This window comes from Ramularia collo-cygni (genome assembly GCF_900074925.1).
Source record: "Ramularia collo-cygni strain URUG2 genome assembly, contig: RCC_scaffold01, whole genome shotgun sequence".
Lineage (NCBI taxonomy): Eukaryota > Fungi > Ascomycota > Dothideomycetes > Mycosphaerellales > Mycosphaerellaceae > Ramularia > Ramularia collo-cygni.
The window spans coordinates 3266482-3289486 of record NW_019716255.1 but is presented as its reverse complement, the minus strand read 5'-3'; the positions used below and the strand labels follow the sequence as shown (position 1 = coordinate 3289486).

General features: G+C 45.6%; 5 protein-coding genes; 4 read left to right on the top strand and 1 right to left on the bottom strand.

Moving 5' to 3' along the window:
• Window positions 1-798: 798 nt before the first annotated feature.
• On the bottom strand, window positions 799-3304 carry RCC_01085 (uncharacterized protein; the record flags this gene model as incomplete). XM_023766338.1 has 2 exons in its annotated part: window positions 799-2358; window positions 2444-3304. The coding sequence occupies 2 exons, from the start codon at window positions 3302-3304 to the stop codon at window positions 799-801; spliced, it is 2421 nt and encodes an 806-aa protein (XP_023622106.1).
• A 2473-nt stretch (window positions 3305-5777) lies between these two features.
• RCC_01084 (uncharacterized protein) lies at window positions 5778-6671 on the top strand (the record flags this gene model as incomplete). XM_023766337.1 has 3 exons in its annotated part: window positions 5778-6052; window positions 6123-6389; window positions 6446-6671. The coding sequence occupies 3 exons, from the start codon at window positions 5778-5780 to the stop codon at window positions 6669-6671; spliced, it is 768 nt and encodes a 255-aa protein (XP_023622105.1).
• A 1483-nt stretch (window positions 6672-8154) lies between these two features.
• On the top strand, window positions 8155-9644 carry RCC_01083 (related to trichodiene oxygenase cytochrome P450; the record flags this gene model as incomplete). XM_023766336.1 has 6 exons in its annotated part: window positions 8155-8348; window positions 8421-8655; window positions 8707-9006; window positions 9079-9192; window positions 9253-9416; window positions 9470-9644. The coding sequence occupies 6 exons, from the start codon at window positions 8155-8157 to the stop codon at window positions 9642-9644; spliced, it is 1182 nt and encodes a 393-aa protein (XP_023622104.1).
• A 921-nt stretch (window positions 9645-10565) lies between these two features.
• RCC_01082 (uncharacterized protein) lies at window positions 10566-11294 on the top strand (the record flags this gene model as incomplete). The annotated part of the gene is made up of 1 exon (XM_023766335.1): window positions 10566-11294. The coding sequence occupies one exon, from the start codon at window positions 10566-10568 to the stop codon at window positions 11292-11294; it is 729 nt and encodes a 242-aa protein (XP_023622103.1).
• An 856-nt stretch (window positions 11295-12150) lies between these two features.
• Window positions 12151-12894, top strand: RCC_01081 (uncharacterized protein; the record flags this gene model as incomplete). Its single annotated transcript, XM_023766334.1, has 1 exon — window positions 12151-12894. One exon carries the CDS (start codon window positions 12151-12153, stop codon window positions 12892-12894), a length of 744 nt encoding a protein of 247 aa, XP_023622102.1.
• Between the last annotated feature and the right edge of the window lie 10111 nt (window positions 12895-23005).

Here is a 23005-nt window from a genome sequence, read left to right as displayed (position 1 = left end):
TAATCGACTCTCATGGAGAATTTCAGATCTCAAAATCATGCAATCGTCTTCCCTTTCTAAATCACTTGAGACAATTTTGGTCCACATAGGATGAGGCCTAGTGGCCCGCCTTTCTCAACAATGTTTCTGGTTGCATGCTCTCGTGGTAGTCACTATTGAACAGGCTGCTAGAAGCCCCCTGAAAAGCAGAGTTACCTACGATCAAAACAGGAATAAAAGATTGCTCTTCTGAAGTATGAGGACGGCGTCCATCTACGTTGCGGACTCCCACTGTTATCATGTTCACATAGGGGTGTGATCGGAGCATCCGGTCCCTCTAGTCAGTCTTTCGAAGAGAAGGCCCTCCGAGCAATCGCTGTAGTGAGAAATAATAGTCCCCCTGTTTGCTGGCGAAGCTTCGTCTGAGGTAGGARATACTTCAAAAAATGGTGCTGAAATATGAGACGATCCTTTGACAGAAATGACTAATATTGCGAATCTTCCGATATAAATTGCTCTTCACTCAAGCATCAGATGTAACTTTCGCACTCTGTGATTACACACCTCAGAGGATACTCCCCTACTACCGTTGATTGACAAGTCGCTGGAGTCCTTCCCAATAGTAGAGCTACAGCCCGAGACAGGGGAGCCTTCATTTGACGATGTACAACCTGCGAACCTATCGACGTTCTCTAACTACCAGAATCTCGTGACAAGTGGCGGAGATTAGGATATTTCTCAGCTACTGTAGACAGATGATAAAATAGATCTTTGACATTCCCATGAAAGCCCATCGAGTTGAACAGCTCTTTACCTAGTCTAACACTCCCAATGGCAGTCCATCGCTCGCCTGGTCCCATCCCATTTTCCCAATTTACAGTATGGTAAGCTGAAAGGTCCCTTGTCCTGTGGCCGCGAAACCCAATCTGTGTCACCCGCATGGACAGAAAGACTCCAACTGGCAAACTCTGGATATACCAGCACATTGGGAGAGGTCAAGTTCGTGAGATTGCCGCCAGTGGTTGCCCAATGATCGACGATCGATGGTTTTTCGACGTCCGATGGTTCGACGTTGAAATGTAGACCAATCACGAACGGGAAGCCAGTATCGCAGCGGTCGAGAAAGGTCCACAAGTCCAAAGAGGCGGGTGCCGTCTCTTTCTCACGGTCCGGGGCATCTGGAGGAACGTCGCTGCCATCCCATGCCGAGTAGAAGAGTTGATGATTAACGATGCCTCCTAGCCAAGAAACCGATTGGGTCATGTTCAAGGTGCAGATTCCGGGTCTGAAAGGCGTGTTGATCGTCGGGGTACAACTTGGACCCAATGCAAATACCGTGGCCGTCACGGTCGGACCTCCAAGTCTCTTGTTGCAAAGAATCGTCTCCCATTGATCCAAGGCAGTGACTGTGAAGGGAGTCGCCTTCTGACCATCGTTGCAAGCACAAACGTTGACTTGACTGGGTTCCGATCTCACAGTACCATCGACTGTACTCGAGTATGTCAATGTATGCTGATTCAAGCTGCAGCTTGTGATGTCGGGCGCCTCAGGTCTAGGTGTCGGAGATGGGATGGTAGATATCGTAACAATGGGGTCTCCCTCCTTGTAACAGATGACATCTTTAGCGCCGCTTGCTGCGGTTGTGGTATATGGCCATCCACTCTGATTGTCGTTGCAAACACAATTGGTATAGGTTTTGGCGGTGCCTGATACCGGAGATGTGAAAGATGCCACGCTGCATGATGTGATTTTGGGCGTCTGCGTCAGGCGTGGTATTGCCGTGGTAGCCTTGGATGAGGAAGATGAAGGAGTGGGCTTGCAAGRGCCGTTGGCAATGTCCCTCTCGACCATGGCATCTGGATCCACGGGGATCCATTGCTTCTCAAAGGCGACCCAAGTGTCCATGTGGAGAGCTTCCCACTCGTCGTCCAGACTAGCTGGCTCGGGCCAGGCATACGTCCGCACTTCATAGTGGGCTTTCTGATCTCCGCAACCTGCTTCGCCAATTGAGGGATAGTACGACACGATGACTTTCCCCAGCCCAGTGTTTTGCAAATTCCACCGCAGTTGACCCTCATTCCAACGACCAGGGTTCTTTCGGTATGGAGCGACGATTGGTATGACGGGGAACGCTGCTTCCAAGGAGCGTCCAATGTTCATCACCTCGTTGGGATATAGCCACTGTGTTCTGTCAGGATGGCCGGTCTGACTGTCTTCTGGTCTGATATGTTCCCAGCCTTCCGTGTTGGCTGGAGTGACGATGAAGGTTGCCAGCTCGTTCACAACACCGTCCTCTTCATCGTTGACAAAGAGATTCCCAGGGCCACGGGAGAATTGATCCAGGCCCGGAAACTCGCCAGAGTCGTCTCCTCTATACAACTAGTGCGAGTTAGCAAGTTTTTCCTGGAAGTCTTCTTGAATTCTCTTGGTCTACCGCCGTAGACGTGGAGAGGTGAGTACTTACCCCATACGTAACGTCAGTATCCCACATTTCTTGGATTCCCACATTGAATGTCGGCTGCTCCCAAATATGCGACATCCAGACACCCCGACGAGATACGACAATGACTGAAGTGCATCCTCGCAGGCCCTTTACACCCATGTTGAAAGATTTGTCCTCGAAAGCTCGTACTCTCGACGAGGACCGTCCGTCTCTTCTCCAACGATCACTTTTATACTCCCTCTGGTGACCTTCGCCTTCTCGGAGTTCGACTTCGGGGTCGACCTGACTCCATKCCCAAAGCCAGGTATCATCGTACTTGGCACTTGTAACCTTTTGATGAAATTCGATCGAAGAACCATTACCGAAAGAATCATTACCAAAAGCCACGCGATCGTCAGTTTTGAGGATTTTTGAATTTCCGAAGTTCTGCTCGAGAGTGGTCTCCGTAGCAGGAGCAGCGCCTGAGGTGAATGAAGCCATAAGGAATCCGCTAGTGCCATTCGGGCTGTTGGCATTGCAGACGTTGTTGGCACAAACATTAGCGTCACACTCTGCAGTAATGGTCGCCGTAGTTGCGGTCGTGGTGGTCCGATCGGAGACGTCGCAGCCAGTGACTGTGGTAGTAGAGGTCCCTCCGCATAGGGCAGTGGTGATAGCCCCACCCACCCCGACAATAGGGGTACAGGTTACTGCCACGTGATATGCTGTGGAAGGCTGATTACAGGATGTGGGCTCAGGGATGTCGGTCTGCCGGGCCGCCATATTCTTGGTAATGCGGTCAGAGTCTGCGGGCATTCTGTATCCAGGGCTAGGGTTCATGTGAAGAAGAGCCTGGGTGGCAGCGCTCAAGAGCGCTGCCAGGAAGATGTTGGAGAGTTGCATGTTGAATCTATCAAGGGCGATGTAGATGATGGTGTAAGAGGAATCGAAGATGTTGATGTGGTTGAGGTGGAGTTGTGTTGTGGTCGAGATGGTTGTTGTAATGGAAGAGGTGGAAGCTGAGGAGAAGGAGGGTACTTATACTGCATTCAGAGCATGTGAAATGGCGGGCAGGGCTGTCTTCAATTTCATATGATCGGACGGGGTGGTAGGCTCGTGTTATGGAGGTGGTCGAAGATACTGTAGTGTGTGAGTCGAATATAATAACATGTGATCTTGTGGTGGGCGTTGAGGTTGAGAAGGGGGTATGTGGACCCTGTCACAATACTTGAGAGACGATGCGAGCCTTTCTTCACATGCACAGTCACATTCGGCCAGCAGCTATGGATGAGTGTTGGTGTAAGAAAGACATTTTATAATGGAACAATGTATTCTGGTAATCAGTGTCTGTGTTGCGGYAACTTTTGAACGAGAGCTTTTGGCAAGGAGGGGCGTTGTTGTGGAGTCTGAAACTATTGTACCGTTCTGGAAGAGATGTTGTTGTAGTCTAGATGAGAGACTTGATTGTCGAGACAGATCGTGTTCTTATCAGATTTCGTTTCCAATGGGAATTTTATCATAAAGGGGCCGGGGATGGCATGGGTTGGACTGAAAGACAGGAAGCCGTCCCCAAAGCTTCAAGCACGTCTTGGGGAGCTGGATGCCGGTCGGACAACGATAGCTGAAGGCTAGCAAATGGCAAACTGATTGTCCTTGGTCAAAGATGGACCTTGTGCATGAACAGTATGGAGAGAGTGGAAAGCCTTTCATATTGCCTGGACTTGAGTAGAGTAATGCTGTCTTGCCTCGACATCTCACCAGCTGGACGATACGGCAACCGGATTCTCTACTCAGTGGCATCACGCCGATGACTGGTACATTGGGCGCAGAGTACCTCGTTCAGGTATGTATGAGGGTTGACTACTGGAGTGGCCGTAGTTTGATGATCTCGAAGCTCCGGGAAGTCGAGAAGCTGTTTGCTGCCATTGCAGTCCGGTCGGGCAATATTGAGCAGGCTTGTAATTATGCATAGATATGCCCCGGCGTGGAATATGTCCTTGACTTCACGATGTCGTGATCTCACATGCCACCTTGTGAAGCTGATACGAGAGGTCTAGGATGAGGTTGACGCTGCCTTCGACGCACAACTCCGACATCAGATCGATGAAGAATGGATGKAAGTCTATCTCCAGCCGATAATCGAAGGTGTTGTCTTCAACAAATCCAACCATGGCTTCGTTGGGTTCCCGCTTTGTCGAAACGAGCAATTTCTTTTTAGAGCACTGGATCACGGCCTTTAGCATTGACATCTGTTGCAGGTTTCTGATTCCAGGTCCTGCAAAAGCTCTTCTCATGCCAGTCATTGCAGTCTCAGTCAGACTGTTGAGCTGTCGGGCTGCGTCCTATCTGTGATGTTGCCGCRGTTTGTGATGATGCGCAGCTGACAATTTTTTGAGTGTTAGGGGCTCCTTTGCAGTGATTATGAAACTGATGCTCACAATACGATCCTGCTCTTGCATACACCGTGCGGTCGTACAAAAAAAAGCCTTGATGGTGCAATGGACAAATTCCCGAGCTTGTTGTCGCCGATGGCTATCCAAAGTTGCCGTTGTTCGTCTGGGGTCGCAACTTGAACGATGGCGTCTGCTGTCGTGGTTGCCTCGGGCAGCAATGTGCCGGCTGATCCAGTCCTTGCCCATCGCTCTGTCTTCTTCGAAGCTGCCTCGTCACATAGACCTTCAACCTTGGCGCTATGTGTCCATGAGGTGCAATCATGCTTCCCTTATGCTATCGGGCCTGTGAGTCTCCTCCTGAAATCCGTCACAATCCCCCAATTCGAAACTCTCAAGTCTCAAGCTCCCGGGGTTGAATCCTGTGTGGCATCCAGAGCGCGAGATGTGCCGCGAGTATTGAAGCAAGGTCAGGGAGCTCGATGTCAGAGACCACAGTCAGAGAGAACTTACACCCATCGACAATGATCTCGTTGCTGGAAGGCACTGACTGGCTGGTCTGCTCCCAGGACGGAATTCATGTTTCAGAGCGTGTTCATCTTCTTCACCTGTACAACATCACCCGTTCCTACAGTCAGAGTGCCTCCAAGAAACTCAACAAGCATCGCTTCCACGTGCTGGTCCATCAAGGTGTCTATATATCTCTGGGCGCCAATGATGCGAACTTCCTTGGCAGTCAGTACCCGCAAAATCGACCACCTTTCTCGGTTCCCTCACCAGAAAAGGCATTTTCTTCACTCCTTCTCCTTGGCCAGTCAGAATCAGGAGATCTGATTGGGCGGCACTGTCGTGCCCAGCATGAGGCTTCTGCCGAGAGGCGGATGTTCATTTATTCAACTCGCAGCAAGGGCTGGAACTCCTTCTCTACACTCCTTCTCCCCTTCGACTAACGCTGATAAAATCATTGAGAAAGCTTGTAAGCAATCATGCCGTCAGTTCAGACTCTTTCACTTGCAGCTCTTGTCTGCGTTGCTGCGGCTCAGGATGCATCTTCTTCTTCTTCCTCTACTACTTCAGCACCGGCTTCAATGGCGACTGGGGTTGTGATGCTGCCAGCTGACGTCGAGAACTGTCACGCACATGGTACCGAATACTTCTGCTTCGCTGGGGAGCAAGAATGGGAGATTACAAGCGAGAATGCTGCCGACTACAACGAGCAGGATTTGACAAGCTGTACGGCTGGGACTGCAGAGGACGAGATGTAAGTTCGACTTGCTCGGGTTCGTCAGTCAACGGAGATGAATTGAAACGCTGACGAGAATCTTGAACAGCTCGTGCGAGGCACCAAATGGCTCCGACGTTACGCTTGTCCGCGAAGTCACTGGAGAAGATCACGACGAAGACCACGCTGAGAGTACCCACGATCAGAGTTCCGCAGTTGCCGTTCCGACCGAGCTGAAGAACTGCCATGCTCACGAAGATGGTATCTACTGCTTCGCTGGCGAGGACGAATGGGAGATCACCAGCGAGAATGCCGCCGAATTCGATGGCCAGAATCTATCTGACTGCGAGCCTGACGCCACAGGAAACTCGACAATGTAAGTTGACCTTTCCGCGTGGTACGGATATATTATTATGTTGACAAGGAATGCAGTTYTTGTAATGCGGTTGACGGTACTGAAGTCACTCTCGCTGCTCATGACCACAGTGAAGAGGAACACGGCAACGATGCTGCAGCTGGAAGCAACAGTACGACTGAGACCCAGAACTCCACGACCATGGAAGAGGAGAGTGGAGGTGAAGAGGGAGCCGGCAGTACTCTGCTGGCTTCGGTTGGATTTTCCATGGTCGGGCTTGTTCTTACTATCTTCTTGTTGTAGTACATACCATACAGAAGCGATCTTGTTTGATCGAGCAGATATAGTACGGGAACAGCATCACGGCCTTTGAACTGGAAGCACTCCCTGCTGGAATCAAAGCGTTCAATCTCACAACACGCTTGCGTACTTATTTGATCATCGAGCTCCGCCGAAAAAAAAAAAAAAGAGATTGAATGACATCGTACACCATACCCGTGGAGACATCTATATGCCCTTCGAAAGCGGACTTCTGGATGTCTGGCCAGGCAGCTGAGATGCATGTGATAGCTTGGCATTGGTAATCGCAAACATGCCCTCTGAGGTTTCGTCATCCGGAAGCGGATACGACAGTCGGACCAGATCATGGATTGATTAAGAGACAATTTCGGCTTCGCAAGATTTCTTAAGATAGATACAACGGTACATGTAAGTTCCCAAGCRCAGATATCATCATCAAGGGTATGTATGAATGAGAGGGATGAATTCYGCCCTCGAGAAGACTAGCTGGGAGCTGCCTATATGATGGAATCTAGAGAGCCGGCTTATACCGCGCACTTTCGGGCCCACATTCACCGGCATGTGTGGAGATCGTCTACTCAATTGAGAAATAGATCGACAAAGTGGTAGAGTTAGTTTCGATCGGATGCCTTGGAACCCGTGTACCGTGAGCGATTCGACTACTATGGACATATCCGTAGAAGTGTCGGCAAAAGTGGAGGAGAGGTGTGTCGGTAAAGGTGGAGGAAAGGGTTTCCGAGTCCGGAAATGGTCCGCACTTCACACCCTTCCTAGGTAGCATCTAACATTTGATTTGAACCTTGAAAGGGAGGCCTTTCTTCGGTTTCCRCGGGCTTTTGAATTTCATGGGAGAGCCTTGATTTCTGCGCTCTATCGGATCAAATATCAAGGTCATGGGCACTCGATAGTGATGATGTGGAATGGAATTCCAATAACCGAAGATCCGGGAAAAGGGAACTTTGAAATCTTGTGGCATGTCTATATACTCTATAGTATGTACCCAGGTGAATGTCTCTCGTATACCCTACTCTGTGCAGAAGTACTCTGTTGTACCTATCTTACCCCCTACCAACGACCAACGACCTGGTAATAACGGCACCCGACATCTTACCTCATCCCCACCATCACCATCATGCTTCAGTACGCAATCGATCACGCACCTCAAGATATACGCCACTATGCACTCGTAGCATTCGTGCTGCTTGCTGCTGGACTGATCACCTCAGCGACCTACAACATGTATTTCCACCCATTGGCCCGCTTTCAAGGACGTCCAGTAGCGGCATTGACCAACCTATGGTCGTATCGTCAAGACATAACCAGGAAGCCCGAACACATCTTCTAGAAGCTGCACAAAGAGTACCCGACTCATCCATCTTACGCATTGGGCCCAACGAACTTCACATCAACGACCCCGAAATCTAAAATGAGATTTACACCCAGGCATCCCATTTTCTCAAGGTGCCTTGGTATACTGCCGGTTTCAATGCCCCTGGCTCTGTCTTCCGCCGAGTGCGATCCGGCATTGCATAGACATAGACGAAAGTTGCTGCAGAGTAACTTCTCCCCTCAGACAATTCGAAAGTCTGTCGTTCCGATCTACAGAAAGGTCGTGGCGCTGAGCGATGCCATTGCACGTCTGGGAGCGAGCAAGTCCGTCAGCATACATAATGCTTTACGGTGAGTAGCTAGCTGGTCGCGGGGAGACAACGCCGATGCTCTTTTGCGCGTGTGATTGCTGATGAGTCCAAGGTGTGCAACGGGAGATGTGATCTCCGAGTACGCCTTCGGCACTGCTTTTGACCTCATCCAGGATGCCAAAGATTCTGATTTCGACATTCCGTTCTTGAAAGCCTTTGATCTTTCCCTGGCAAGTTACATCCACATGACTTTCTGGCCACTGCTGTGCACCATTATCAACAGCATGCCAAACAAAATTATTTCACTCCTTAGCGAGGGAGCAGCCGGCTTCAAGCGGCTGCAAGATGTAAGTTGCAGTCAAACCGCTCGAGCAAATACAGGTCTGACATCCCGAAAGTCGGTCTTCTTAGCCGCCGACAAATTCGATCAATCGACCAAAAAGGGCGAGCTTGATGGCGAGCAATCCGTAATCTTCCGCTCGCTTCAGGAGTTAACTCCAGAGGAGCGGCGGAGTAGCGAAGCGGTGGACATTGTCATTGCTAGGTCGGATACGACGGCCACAACATTGACGTTGGGCCTTTACAATATTCTTTCCAATCCTGAAATAAAATCGAGGTTAAGAGCAGAGATAGACTCGGTGGAGCTCGCACCTGGTGCTGTTCCCGATCTGGTGGTTTTGGAGCAGCTTGAGTACATGGTGCGTTTCCTGGGCGCCATGGAGGAGTGCACAATGGCGTGGAATCGAAGCAGCGCTAATCAGAGTGGATAGACTGCGTGTTGCAAGGAAGCCGTCCGTTGGACTACAGCGGTACAGGGCCGTCTACCGAGATACGTGCCAAGCTCGCCGCCGTTTGTTGTTGAGGGAMAGGTCATTCCCCCCGGTGTAAGACATGTCCTTGCTCGGTCCTCGTTTGAAGCATGCTGACTGGTATGCAACACGCAGACGATCGTTGGAGTGTCAGCGTATTGTGTACATACGAGCGAGAAGATATGGGGGACGAATGCGCGCGACTTTGTCCCCGAACGCTGGCTCGATGCCAACGCCGGCAGTCTGGAAAAGTATATGGTATCGTTTTCGAAAGGGACCAGGATGTGTTTGGGCATGAAGTACGTCTATTCTTCCCGCGGCCATTGTCACCGAGCTAACACTACTTTACCAGTCTGGCTTATGCTGAGATTCGCTTGGTGCTTTTCAATTTGTTCACCCGGTTTGATATGCAGCTGGATGGGAAGACGTCCCCAGAAGACGTTGAGCTTTTGGATTGCTTTGCTTCGTCTTTGAGAGGTTACGGCCCTAGGGTTCATTTCGCACCTAGGCAGAAGTCTGCCTTATGAAGATTTTTTTTGGATGCGGTTGCTGGACTGGGCTGGTTGAGTCCGTCCGAGAATTGATGGATATCTGTCGATTTAGCGGAATCTAGGTGCTGGCAATGCAGCCCAGATGGCTTACTAGCACATAGACGCTTCCATGAGAACCTTGTACTATATATAGGTCAGATATTGCGAAGACGGCATGTTTGACGATATCAGGCCAACCGGCCTACTCAGAATGGAAGTACGTTGGAGCTGTGATCGTAGGGGTGTGAGATGGGCAACGTCGGGCCGTGGGCAGGAGTACCGGGGTTGGGAGTAGCGGGAGTCATCAGCATTGTCTTGGCTTCGCGATGCCTTCTTGTGCATTTCCTCTCGACGTCCACACGTCCGGACATGTGATGCAAAGTTCTTGCGAGACTGCGAGGTCGATCTAGTTTTATCATTGATGCCCATCTGAACCACGTGACTTATCTTCCGTGCGAAACCGTCGAATCAATTTCTTTCCCGGCCAGTCGCTCAGGTGTGGAGGGAGTAGAGAATGGCGTCAGACTCTTGCCAGTGTAGGTCAAAAGGAGCAATTCATCCACAAGCATGTGATCACTTACAAGTTTCCATCACCCCTCACTCACGTTTAGTGCTGATTAATGCATGAATGATATCGTGGTGAATGATAATGATGTTTGTTGGAAGAAGAGGAAGAACGAAGAGAGGATGAGAGAGAGAATGCCGGTGGCCAGGGGCTTGGGATCGATCGGCCTCCGGCTCGCCTCGTGGCGGCTAAACTGACGTCGACGCGATTCTCCACTTTCACGTCTTCCAATCGCCAACCATCACTTGATCCATCCATCAATCAAGCAAGCAAGCAAGCAATTTCTCCCTCCTCTCTTTACGGACCGTACATTTATTTGCTCTTCATTCTTCATTCCAGTGACAGCTACCACCATGTCTTCCCAATCCCACAACACCCTGGCTCTCAAGGGCTTCGCCATCACATCGACCCTCGCAGTCGCAACGGCAATGGGCAGCACATCTCTGCTTTTCATCCCCTCGCTATTGAGACCCATCACCAAGCCCGCCCGACCTTCCCCATCGACAAATGTATCGCCGATGCCATCGCCAACACCGTCTCGACAAGGTTCCATCCTCAACATCCCCACCCTCACCTCCACCGACGGACGTCTCACCCCTCAACCATCCAACGACGGCCGTCTCACCCCTCAACCTGGTGCTGGCTCGGGTGGCTTCAACTTCAACTGGGGAACATCTGGTACATACCAAGCTGTTGCACAACAATTTTCCCGTCTCAACACCACCGCTGCAAGCATCCAAGTTCCCCTCGAACTTCTCACCATCGCAGCATACGGCGTAGTCGCGTACAACGGTCGGAAATCGGGTGATTCGGCATGGACATATTGGGCCACCAGCGCGGGCATCATCGCATCCGTATTCCCATTTACGGGATTCAGCATGGCTCCTTTGGCATTGAAACTGGCGAGATTGGCAGGGGATGCGGAAAAAGTGGAGCCATATGAAGATGCGCCTATTGATCGGGAAGCGGAGAAGAGCAATACTGTCGAGTTCCTTCGCAAGTGGAATGCGCTGAATATTGCGAGAACAGTGGGCGTTTTCGCTGCTGGTGTGGTTGGGATCACGGCTTTGGTATCAGAGTAAAGGGAGGAGACCATGACGACAGTACATTGGGAAGAGAACGGCGGATTCTCTGCTGGCAGAGATCGCCAAACCACAGATTGCTCCCTCCAGGATTTCTGGATAAGCGGTGGGCACCGAGGTTTCATTATCTGTATATTAAGTCTGACAAACCCCCATTCTCGCCATGGGTATTGTACAGTTTTGTAACAACATTTGCACGCTTTCAAATCGTCTTCTTCAGTCCTCAACGGGCCATGTACCCGTCGTGAACTCAAGGAGTGGAATGACATCCTGCACTAGGCATCGACAAACCCAAAAAGGGGCCCTGCAAGAGTTCCGACCGAAGCGTTTCGAGATATCTCAGCCGGCCAGTTTTGAACTTCAGATGGACAGTAAGGATTACCGTACCAGAAGACTTTGGAATTGATATGAACATCTACGGCTTGCTGGGAGAAGCTAGTCTCACCACCTACATGTGGCTATGATTTTCTGGTGGGAGTTCACTAAAAGGTTTCTCGACGGAATCGTAGCATCAATCGCAGTGGTACAGGGCATGCAACAATGGACGGAGCGGACGTGGAACATGCCAAGCTATACGATCACCTTCAATCTTGTTGGATCTATTGTCAGAGTCTAAAACAGTCCAAATGCAACAAGCTCGCTGATTGCCAGTAGGAAAAGCCGCGATGATTCCATCGCCATGTGTGTAGAGTCTCGTCTTTTCCGGAGCCGCGAAGGAAAACTTTCATGGTGGCCTTTGTTGAGCAAACTCATGGACCTGCAGCATCCTATTTAATCCCGTCGATGGAACTTCTCAACTGGAAAAGGTATTCACAGACTAACAGCCAACACTCTCATACCCCCGTGTCACCACTCCATGAGAGAGGATTTCCAGAAGCCCACAAGCATCAAGTCCGAGATTCTCAAGGCCACGAAGTTGAACATGAGCGAGGGTTCGGCAAAAATGTTGGTTGATTCTGTCAACTTTGAAGGCTCTCTCCACGACAACCCCGACGAGACACTCRCCCAGCGGCGGAACTTTCCATTCACAGCACGCACTCTCGCTGCTTCGCTAGATCAGAAATGCAGTTTTCAAGCGATCAAGGGGTACGTTCAAAACTACCACGCATCGACCGTGCATGATGGACTCTTGGAGAAAATCAACAACCGACTCATCATAACTCATGTAATCCAACGCAACGACGCCAAGATGCTGCGGATCTTCCTCGAATATGATGAGTCGGCATGTTCTTCCGTCGATTTCGGCGTGGTTCCCGTTCTCGCTTTCGCCATAATGCGTTCGAAATGGTCCAACGACAACACCACAGACATCGTCAAGACTCTTCTCGCTTTCGGCGCAGATCCCAATGTCATTCCGCAAGAATYGTGGGAGGATTACATCAATACCCCAGTACCAGGAACCCTCACGATCGAATCCGACACTCCACGTCTGACAGCATGGTGTACAGTCAAGAAGACCAAGATTCTCGAACAGACCCTCAACCTTACCATGCGATACACTCTATGGAAAGCCGCCCGCATGGAACCCCCCCAACAAACGAAAACTACGAAATCGCAAAAGCAAACAGTATCCAACCCCTTCTTCGAATCCCCCATGTAATAATCGGCCAAGAAATCGCCACGAAACTCATCGTGGAGTGTATTTTTCACCACATCGCCATGCAGAAACAGAAACCTCTCGTTCTGGCTTTCGCTGGTCTTTCAGGTCATGGCAAAACGGAACTCGCGAGTCAACTGGGAGATTTACTTTGTTCGGATCTCATTGAGATTGATTGTGCACAGACGAGTACCGTTTTTACATTATTGGGTCCTTCGTGCTGCCTCCTTCTTAGGCGCTCCTCCGAAGTTCCGAAGTTCCGTAGACTAGTGTGAATTCAGTATTTATATACTGTGACTTCCCAACCTCCAAGGTATATATAGGTAGGTACGGTCTCTTAGTCTTCTACGGAGCGCCTAAGGAAAATGGGCGATAAACGGTTAAATCTCCCTTATAGCGGTCTATCCTTAGACTACGTCTAAATGTACTACTTACTACTAAAACGTAATGTAGACAAACTAAGGAAATCGTACCTAGAACTCTACAACCTCTACTAGAAATGTGCATTTAAACAATATAAATTAGACTATACGAGGAACGTATACACGTATTATAAAAAGTTAGATTTCCGCTATCCTTTAGTTTAGAGTAGCCTATAAAGCACCCCTTAGATACGACGACATTATACGAATTGTAACAACCTAAATACGCGCGCTTCCTATTTATAACCTCTCTATCCTTATCTAACTTATCGCTTAATCGTACGCTATAGGAAAGTAGTCTATCTTAACTATAAACGTAGGCCGTGTTCTAGCTACTAAGCTAAAATTTCCGGCTTGTAATAGCGACGTATACCTCCGTAAACGCCTCCGTAAACACCTCCGTAAATACTACCGCGCGGAACATCGGCTAATTAAGGTTATAGATATAGTTATAGTCGTCCGAGCCCTAGTTCTAGTATCTCTCTCTCCCTATCTTATACGATAGGACTATTGTTCTTAATAGCACGTAAATTGCGTGCTAGTAAGAATTTACTACCTACTCTTTAAGAATATTCGATACTTAGGTTACGTTTACGGCCYGTATAGCGTACGTCTCGTCTTCTCGAGCTTTAGCTTTTCCTCTACTACTAATGCTATCTACTACTAATACTAATACTAACACTATCTACTACTAACACTATCTACTAATATTAGTATATCTATTCGATCCCTAACTACTACCCTTCGATCCTCTTCCGCTACCTACCCGATCCCCTCCTAATATTACTAAAGATGCTACCGAAGAATAGCGGTAAGGGAAAAGGCCGCGTATAGAGCGCGCCTAGAGTCTCGGATAAGGCTTAGCGTATAGCCGTAAAATCGGCGCCTATACTACGAGTGCTAAAGGTACTAACTGCTCCTCTCCCGCGCGTAGCTATTAGCCGTATAAGTCCTACCTAGAGCATTAATAAGAAGCTACCTCTAGAAGATACCTCCCTAGAAGGGTAGAGGGAACATTTCGAGGATCGATGCGATACTATTATAGATAATATACTCGAGGAGCTCTAGATATTAGTCTACGACGCTAGAAAGAATAATTATACCCTAGATACCTAGTACCGTATTATTTAAAAGGAGGGAGAGCTTATAATAGACCTATTTTATCCTAGTAAAGGATATAAGATCTCCGAGTACTAGGCTAATATATTATTTATACTTATCTTCGTATAGAAGGATGTTATCGCTACTATAGGCACTAGTGCTAGTAAGACTATGTTATATTAAGGGTTTGCTTTTATAACTAGTATATCCTCGCTACGAGCCCGAGTTAGATATAGACGTAACTAACGGTCGCGTAGGTATAATAATTATCTAGGTAATTCCCCTTAACTACATTAGGGAAGAGCAGAAGGCAGATATCGAGCGTATAATACGTAATAACGAATCGTAACTCGTAAAGGTCGCTTTAGTTACTACTAATACCCTTCGCGCGAGTCTAGATCTATTTAATCGTATCCGTAAGGGTAAATTCGGATACCTAATTACCGGTCTAGAGATGCTATTAGGTAAGGAGATGCGCTAACTTTTAATTAAGCGTGCTAACAGCATTAGCATAGTCGCTATCGACGAGGTGTATCTTATATATAAGTAGGGATTAGAATTCCGGAAAGAGTAGGCCTATTTATCTATCTATCTATCTATCTATCTATCTATCTATCTATCTATCTATTTATCTATCTATCTATCTATCTATTTATCTATCTATCTATCTATCTATTTATCGCTAACGCCTCTTAGGTTCTCCTAGATCTATATACTCCGCCGCGGAATCCTTCGTAATAACACCGTCTTTCTTAGAGCGACTATAATAATATCCTAAGAGACGTAGGAATTTATCTTGCCGTATAGAGGATTCCGTAATATTAGAGAAGAAGCGTTTATAACTAAAATTATTCGAGTAAGCGTCGATCGTCCGGATATTATATACCTCCTTAAGCTAGTTAATAACTTTAGTACCTTCGATAAGCTGTTCTTCTTAATATAGAATGCCCGCGACCTAGAAACCCTTATAGCTATACTAGAGAACATTTAAAAGGGGATAGTCTTTAACGATAGCCGCGGGGATGTCGACGATATAGTAGAGTAGCTCCGACGTAGCCTTATATAGCTAACTAAAGATTACGCGGATAAAAAGAAGCGGTATTATCGGGGTAGACAAGGTAATAAGAGGTTTAATATGCTAAAGGTAGTCTCTTTTTATACTAGCTATATCGCCGTCTACGACTAGAACCTAAGGTATAATAAGTATAAGAAGCTAGAGTCCGTCCTACGAATTATAATTACTACGCTATCGCTTTCTTACGGCTATAATATTAGTAATATAATGTAGGTCGTCTAATAGAAGATGCCTATTATAAAGGACATTAACGACGTTAATTAGAAGGTAGGCCGCTATATTCGCCTTTACGGTCTAAAGGGGCTGTTTATCTAGTTCTATCTATCGTATCTAGATAACGCGTAGAAGTAGGTTCTAGAGGGCTCCTCTTATCGATCTATCGTTCTACGAAATCCGGATAGAACATCCTTAGTATACGACGAGGCGGAGGACGTAATGCTAGTCTAGTATAGAGTAAATCGGCTAAACGGTCTTCGTAATATAGACGTACCCGGTAATAGCCTAAATAATAATCTAGATCGTAACTAGGAGACCTAGTCTACTACCGGCTAGGTTATCGAGACCGCTACTAGTTATAACCCGTAGGAAAAAAAGAACTAGACTAAGGCTAAGATAGAGAAGCGTAACAAATACCCTAACATTATTCGGTTATACTTAAACGGCTAATACCTACTAGTCCTAAAGTGTTTTTAAGCTATCTTATTAGAGTACTACTAGGACTTTTTAAATATATACCTACGCGAAGGTAATAAAGTTCGTATCGAGCTAGGCTAGTATTATAGCATATATAGTCCGGATCTCCTTAATCTACTCGAGTAGAATGTCTTACCTCTACTCCTATCTAAGAAGCCGTCTATACTAGCGAAGGGTATAAAGTAATCGTTCCTATTACCGCATCTATAGAGATTCTTTATAAAGTAGGCTAAGCTGTTATTCGACGCTAAAGTTAGAGATAGGTTTAACTTTAACATACTACTTAGTAATATCCTATATAATATTATTACTAACGACGTCCGCCTTTAGGAGCTCTCTAGCTATATCCGTTACGAATCTCTCGAGGTAGAGGATAATAGAGAGCTTACGAGAAAGGATATACTAGAGGTCGCTAGTCCGGATTTCGTCGAGTAGATAAAAAGCGGTAGTTCGCGGGAGGTAGCCGAGCGTAAGAAGAACGTATCGCTACGTTACCTTACTAAAGAGATTACCCGTATTGCTCTAGATATGTACTCTAGATATAGCGAATATCGTACTAAGCTAAAGCGGAAGAGAGATAAGCGTACTACTAAGAAGAATGCACTAGCACTAACTACTCGGCTAAACTAAGCGCTTTAGCTAGTTACTACCCGTAAGGAGGCTTAGGGTATTCGCCTTCGTAAATCCGCTACTATAGTATCGCTACTAAAGCAGGCTACCTCTAACCTAGCGACTTAGTCTTAGTCTTAGTCTTAAGCCGGCGAAGGAGAAGATAACGACCCTAAGGCTAGATAAGGTAGACTAGGAAGTAGGCCTATAGCTACTAGTAAGCGTTAAAATAAGAAGCGTATAGCATCTTATTAACTAGAAGTAGAGCGTTAAGCTACCTACCGTTCTAGTATACTAACTATTATACGCGGAGGTATTACTAGTAGTAGTAGTCGTAGCGGAGTTAGAGCTAAAGGAGCTATAGCTAGAAGTAGCCGTAAGGGAGGAGGAAGAGGTAGCTAGACTCTAGATCGTAGTCGTCGTACTATAGAGGCTAAGGTATAGCTAGCTCTTAATATAGCTAACTAGCGTCGTAGTAGTCGTAGACTTACGCCTACTTAGAAGGTTCTCGAGGAGCAAGCAAATACGTAGGAGTTCGGCTCTAGGTTCGAAGTAGAGTAGAGTCCTATCCGCCGTTATAGTAACCGTAATAGCGATATTAAGATAGAAGATAATAATAATAAGTAGGTAGATTCCTAAGTATATATCGTCTAGCTACGACTATGTTACCTAGCGGTATAACCGTTACGTAGATAGTATATACGGTCTAGTAATGTTATCCTTAACGTTATCTCTATATCTAACGATATCTTCTTCGTCGAAATCGAATGTTTTATTCTAATTATTTAACCTATTCTATCGCATCGTATCGCATCTAATTCTATCGTACCGTATCGCATCTAATTCTATTAGATTCTATCTCGTCGTATCGTATCGTACTACATATTCTCGTATTACTTCGCGTAAGGCCGTCGTCCGGTATATTAGGTTATAAAGTAGCAAACCGTAAAGATAGTCGCGTAAAAGATAGTCGCGTAAAAGATAAGATAAAAGGGAAGGCACTACTTACGCCCTTAGCATAAGATCTCGTCTCCGCGTCGCGCCGCGTCTATTCTATTATTATTATTATTATTATTACTATTATTAACTATCTATTAGATTTTATCTACTTATTATTAAGTTTCTAGCCCGGGATATACTTAGGATCTAAAATGTTAAATACTTCTCTATAGCATACGATTTTAGTGCTATTAAGAAGTCGCGAACATTCGGACACCTTAGATAATACGGCTACCTATCTATATGTCGAGACTATACGCGGCGACTACTAGATTACTATAGAAGAACATATTAGAATCTAAAAGATAAAGGAAAGCGAGGCTAGCTTATAGAGACTAAAGAGCTTAAAGGTAGATAATGTTTCTTAATAGTATACGATTTCCGTGCTATTAAGAAGTTTAGATTATTTTACGGCTAGAGATATTATATTACATCGTCGATAAGCGATTAAGGATCCGATAGCTAGCCTTAAAGCAGTTACGCCGCTACTCCTATAACTAGCCGCTAAGAAGCCTACCCTTTAAAGAGCTACTAAAGAGCAACGCTAGACCGCTTCGATAGCGATTATAGAATAGGGCAAGGATTAAATAGAGGAACTCCCTTTCTTACGGCTAGCTCGGTAGACTCTCTTTCTACGGTAGATATACATTAATATATTCGGGTTCTACGGCATTCCCGTAAAGAGGATACGGCTAWCTATTAGCCGTATAATGTTAGTAACGAACTAGATCCCTGCTTTCTAGTACCTAGAGTCTATATTATCCTCTAACTACTTCTCTTTATACTCGTAGCGTCGCGCTAGAGAAGTAGCTATAGTTAAAGATGTAGCTAGCCGCAAGTTATACGCGTAAGCCTCTAATCCTAGTAGACTTAGATGTCGAGCTAATTTATCCTCCCTTAGCTCTAAGCTTACCTCGCGGCTTACTTTCTACTAAAAGCATTAATAGTTAGATTATTCGGAGCGACGTGCCCTACTAGTTATCTTCTAGTAGTAGCTCGAAAGGATAGACCGGCGGTAAAATACTATTAAAAGCCTACTAGAGAGCCTAGTAGATATTATTATTAAAAGAGCCTAGTAGACATTATTATTAAAGGCTAGTAGACATTATTATTAAAAGGGCCTAGTAGATATTATTATTAAAAGGACCTAGTAGACATTATTATTAAAGGCTAGTAAACATTATTATTAAAGGCTAGTAGACATTATTATTAAGAGCCTAATAGACATTATTATTAAAGGCTAGATAGAAATTATTATTAAAGGCTAGATAGTATTATTAAGAGCCTATAGTAAAAAAAAAGATAATAGATCCTAAGATCTCGAAGCGGAGTAAAAAGTGGACTTATATAACTAATTAATGCTATATAACCGAATTGAATTAGATTTCTAAAAGAACAAAGCTAGGTAGTTAAGCCTCTGCTATTAATGCGCCCCTAAGTAAGTAGGACTTAGCGTAAAGCAGTCCGTTAATAGATATTGTTTAGTCTGTTTAAAGGCAGTCCCTTTGTTTTAGAGCAGTCCCCTTTAAGCCGAGCGAATAGTAAAGTTCTAAGTTCTAATTGTTAATATAGCTAGAAAGCTAATTAGTTAGTTATAGTAGGGAGGAGGGTATAGTTATATAAGGCTTCTCGATTTATATAAGGCTTTCTAACTTATATAGGGCTTTACGATTTATATAAGGCTTTCGAGTAATACGTACGTTCTATAGAACGCGCGCCTTACGACTCGGCTAGGCTAGCTTAATTAGAGCTAGAGTAGTAGAAAATAACAAGCAACGATAATATAAGGGTGTAAAAATGTAGCAATATATCGACTACCTTCGATTACTCGATTAGAGATAAGACTAATTCTTATAGGTCGATAATGCGCGGTACGCGAGGAAGTAGGAGTCGCTTTGCCTACGCTAAGCCGGCTTCGCGGAAGCTTTCCTATTCCTCCTTTAACGTAGCTATACGCTACGGTTAACCTTAGTCTATAACTGCTTATAAGGTAGGCTTTACCTAGCCCTTATAGATAATTAATATAGCTCTACTATCGACCGCCGGAGTTCTACCGAGGTAAATATAGCAATATTCCCTTCCCCTCTTATTACTACGTACTATAACGGCCGCCCCCTTCTCCTATCGACACCGTCGTACCTAAGCGGTATACTATTAAAATCAACTCTAAGCGGTGTACTATTAAGTTTAACCCTAAGGCGGCTAACGCCGCTACACTCTAGAAGTATAGTAATCTTACCTATAAGAACACCGATATAACTAACTAGCCGCGTAAGAAGACTAGCCGTACCGAAGAGCAACTTAATACCTATAACTCCGCTCTCGTCTAGAATAGTAACGATACTGTAGTAGCCGAGCGACTTAATACCTATAACTCCGCTCTCGTCTAAAATAGTAACGATACCGTAGTAGCTAAGCGACTTATCGTCGGTCTAGCTAGTAGTAAGTTTATCTCCGACTTCTTCGGACGTAATAAGAGCGAGACGACGGCTATTTATCTAGGTTTAAGTCTACCGTAAGGACTACTAGCGTAGCAAATACGCTAGCGATAAGTAGGATCGACTACTTGTTATAAATTAAGGTTAAACGCGAGATTAAAGACGACGGGAGGTTTTATTAGCGGATTAGATGTCTTCTAACGCTAGAGAAGCCGGGGAGTAGGCGATAGTAGAATAGAGGGTAGATATTAGAATAAGAATAGAGAGTTATAGCGATAGAAACGAGCGACGGCGTTCTCTTACTATTAATAGCCTCTAGCCTAAGTACCGTCTTACTTCCCGATAGAGTGCCTTTCGGTAAAGACTCTAACTAATACGGTATTCCTAACGCGATTCTATATTACTACTACTACTACTTATAGGCATTTATAACCGCTAAAGCGGTATCGAGTATAACTACTAGACTACTAGCCCTTATTAAACTCCGCCGTAGAGGCCGCTACGTATACGCGGTATACGCGAATACTAAGGCCGCGATCCTCGTAGGTGCGATAAGCTTAACATTTTAGTATACGGTCTATTTCGTACGTAGTCTCCTTAATACGGGTAGCGTACGAGCGCTTACTTAAGCTCGCCGGGGCGAGCGGACGACTTATAGCGTTTACTCTAGAGCTATAGTATTAGCTATTAATAGCCGGTACGTAAACCCGGTATAGACTAGAGCTAACTAGACGACCTTAGGTTTTACCCGAAGGACTTTCTTTATTACGACCGAAGGTCGCTAAGCGAGTAGGAGAATTACGACYGAAGGTCGCGGAGCGAGTAGTAGAGCCTATAAGGGAGCTAAGAGGAGAGCTAGCTATAGCATCGTCGTCGTCGTCGTATATATCTAGGCCGAAGCCCGCACCGAAATTCTCTAGCTCTAGCTCTAGCTCTAGGTAGGGCGAGAGCCTAGTACGTAGAGTAGCGAGCGTAGCGGAGGCGGAGGAAAGGCGGCTAGTAGAGACACGCGATAGCTTCTTCTCCTTCTTCTTAATACCGGAGACGGCATTAATAGTGCGGTCGCGAGAGGTAGGACGCGACGGAGTAGTCTACTAAGTTCTGCTCTATAATTTAAATTAGCACCGTACGTAATAGGAAAAGTAAGAAAAGAAAGACACCTACTAGTAGGTTATTCTATCGAGTCGATATACTAAAGCTAAGGCACGACATAGCTACTACTACTACTATTACTATTAATATTAGGGTAGTAGATTTAGGTAGTAAAGTTAATCCTTAGTAGCTTAACGGGGTAGTCGGTAGGAAGTAGATTACGAGGAAGAAGATAGGGCGCTAAAGTTCTGCTATTCTTAATGCTACTACTATCCTTCGATGCTAAAGAAAGAAGACGAAGAAGAAGAAGAAGAAGAAGAAAAAGAAAAGCGGGCTAATTATACTTATAATAGTAACGCTTTCCTAGTAATTAACGTTACCTAGTAACGCGGCGGTAACGACGGCGATTATACTTATAGAACACGTCGACTTAATAAAGAAGTGTGTTTAGAGATAAGACTAAGGATGCTATAGATGTTAATTAGCTAGTAATATAGGATAGAAATAAGAACTAGAACCTTATATAGGAAGTCTAACACTAGGATGTTTTTAATAGTACGCAAACCGTATACTATTAAGAACTTATAGATATACGAGAGCCTCTAGTTAGCTAAAAGCCTTTATAACTAAGATAAGAATCGTTACTAAGACTAGTAGGTTTAAGAGGAGGGTTATAATATTATTAATGCGAGTCTAGACATTAGCTGTCCTATCGCTACTCCCTAAGCTATTAAGCCTCTACGCTATAAAGTCTTTAGGTCGGGAAGCAAATTATTAAATACTAGTTAGATTGAGCATATCTAGCTTATCGTCTAGCTCCTAAAGCCTTACGAACATACCGTTCTCCTCCTAAGTCCGCTATAGCATAGCAGTATTAGCACCGTTAATTACATCTAAGCTATTAGCCTTAGTATCGTCCCGGTTACGAGTAACGCGAAAGACTCTCGCCTTATTAGCTATATTTGCTACGTCGATTGCCGGAACTAGAAGCTTTATTCCTATCGCCTTAATATTATTAGATTAGGCCCCCTTACTCTTAGATTTCTTAGTATAGCCTTTCTTTACGAACATATCTACGTATAAGAGGACCTCGAGGGTTATACTCTTATTAGTATAATAGCTAGTACCCTAAACTCCGATAGTTGTCTCTATTATACGCTAGATAATACGACCGGCTACTATATTACCTGCCTTGTTCTATATTACTTAATCCGAAAGATAGGTTAAATTGCCCTTAGCTGCCTAGTCTTTAGAAATTATCTATAGACTAGTTAGTAACGTTCGTAGGAAAAGCGAAGATAGGATATACTTATAGCGTAGCACAGCTTAAGTAATTTATTAGATACGAGGCCCTTTCTATACATTCCGGATAGATTTACTACTCTAGTAGCTAGAACACTTATTTAAAGGCGCGAATTAGAGATACCGTCCGTAAGTAGTACTCGTAACTAGATTATCTTACGGGCGTAGTTTCGCTAACCTACTCTAAGGAAGCTAGAGATTAGACGGCTAACTATACGGCGGAGGTAACTAATATCTATTTTACGGACTACGACGGCGATAGTTATAACGTCGCTAATCTCCTACACTATACGGCAAGTATTAGTAAAAGCGGGATCCTATATATCCTTATTCCCGCCCTCCTTATTCCCGCCCTCCTCTATATCGCCGGCTTCTTTATTAAT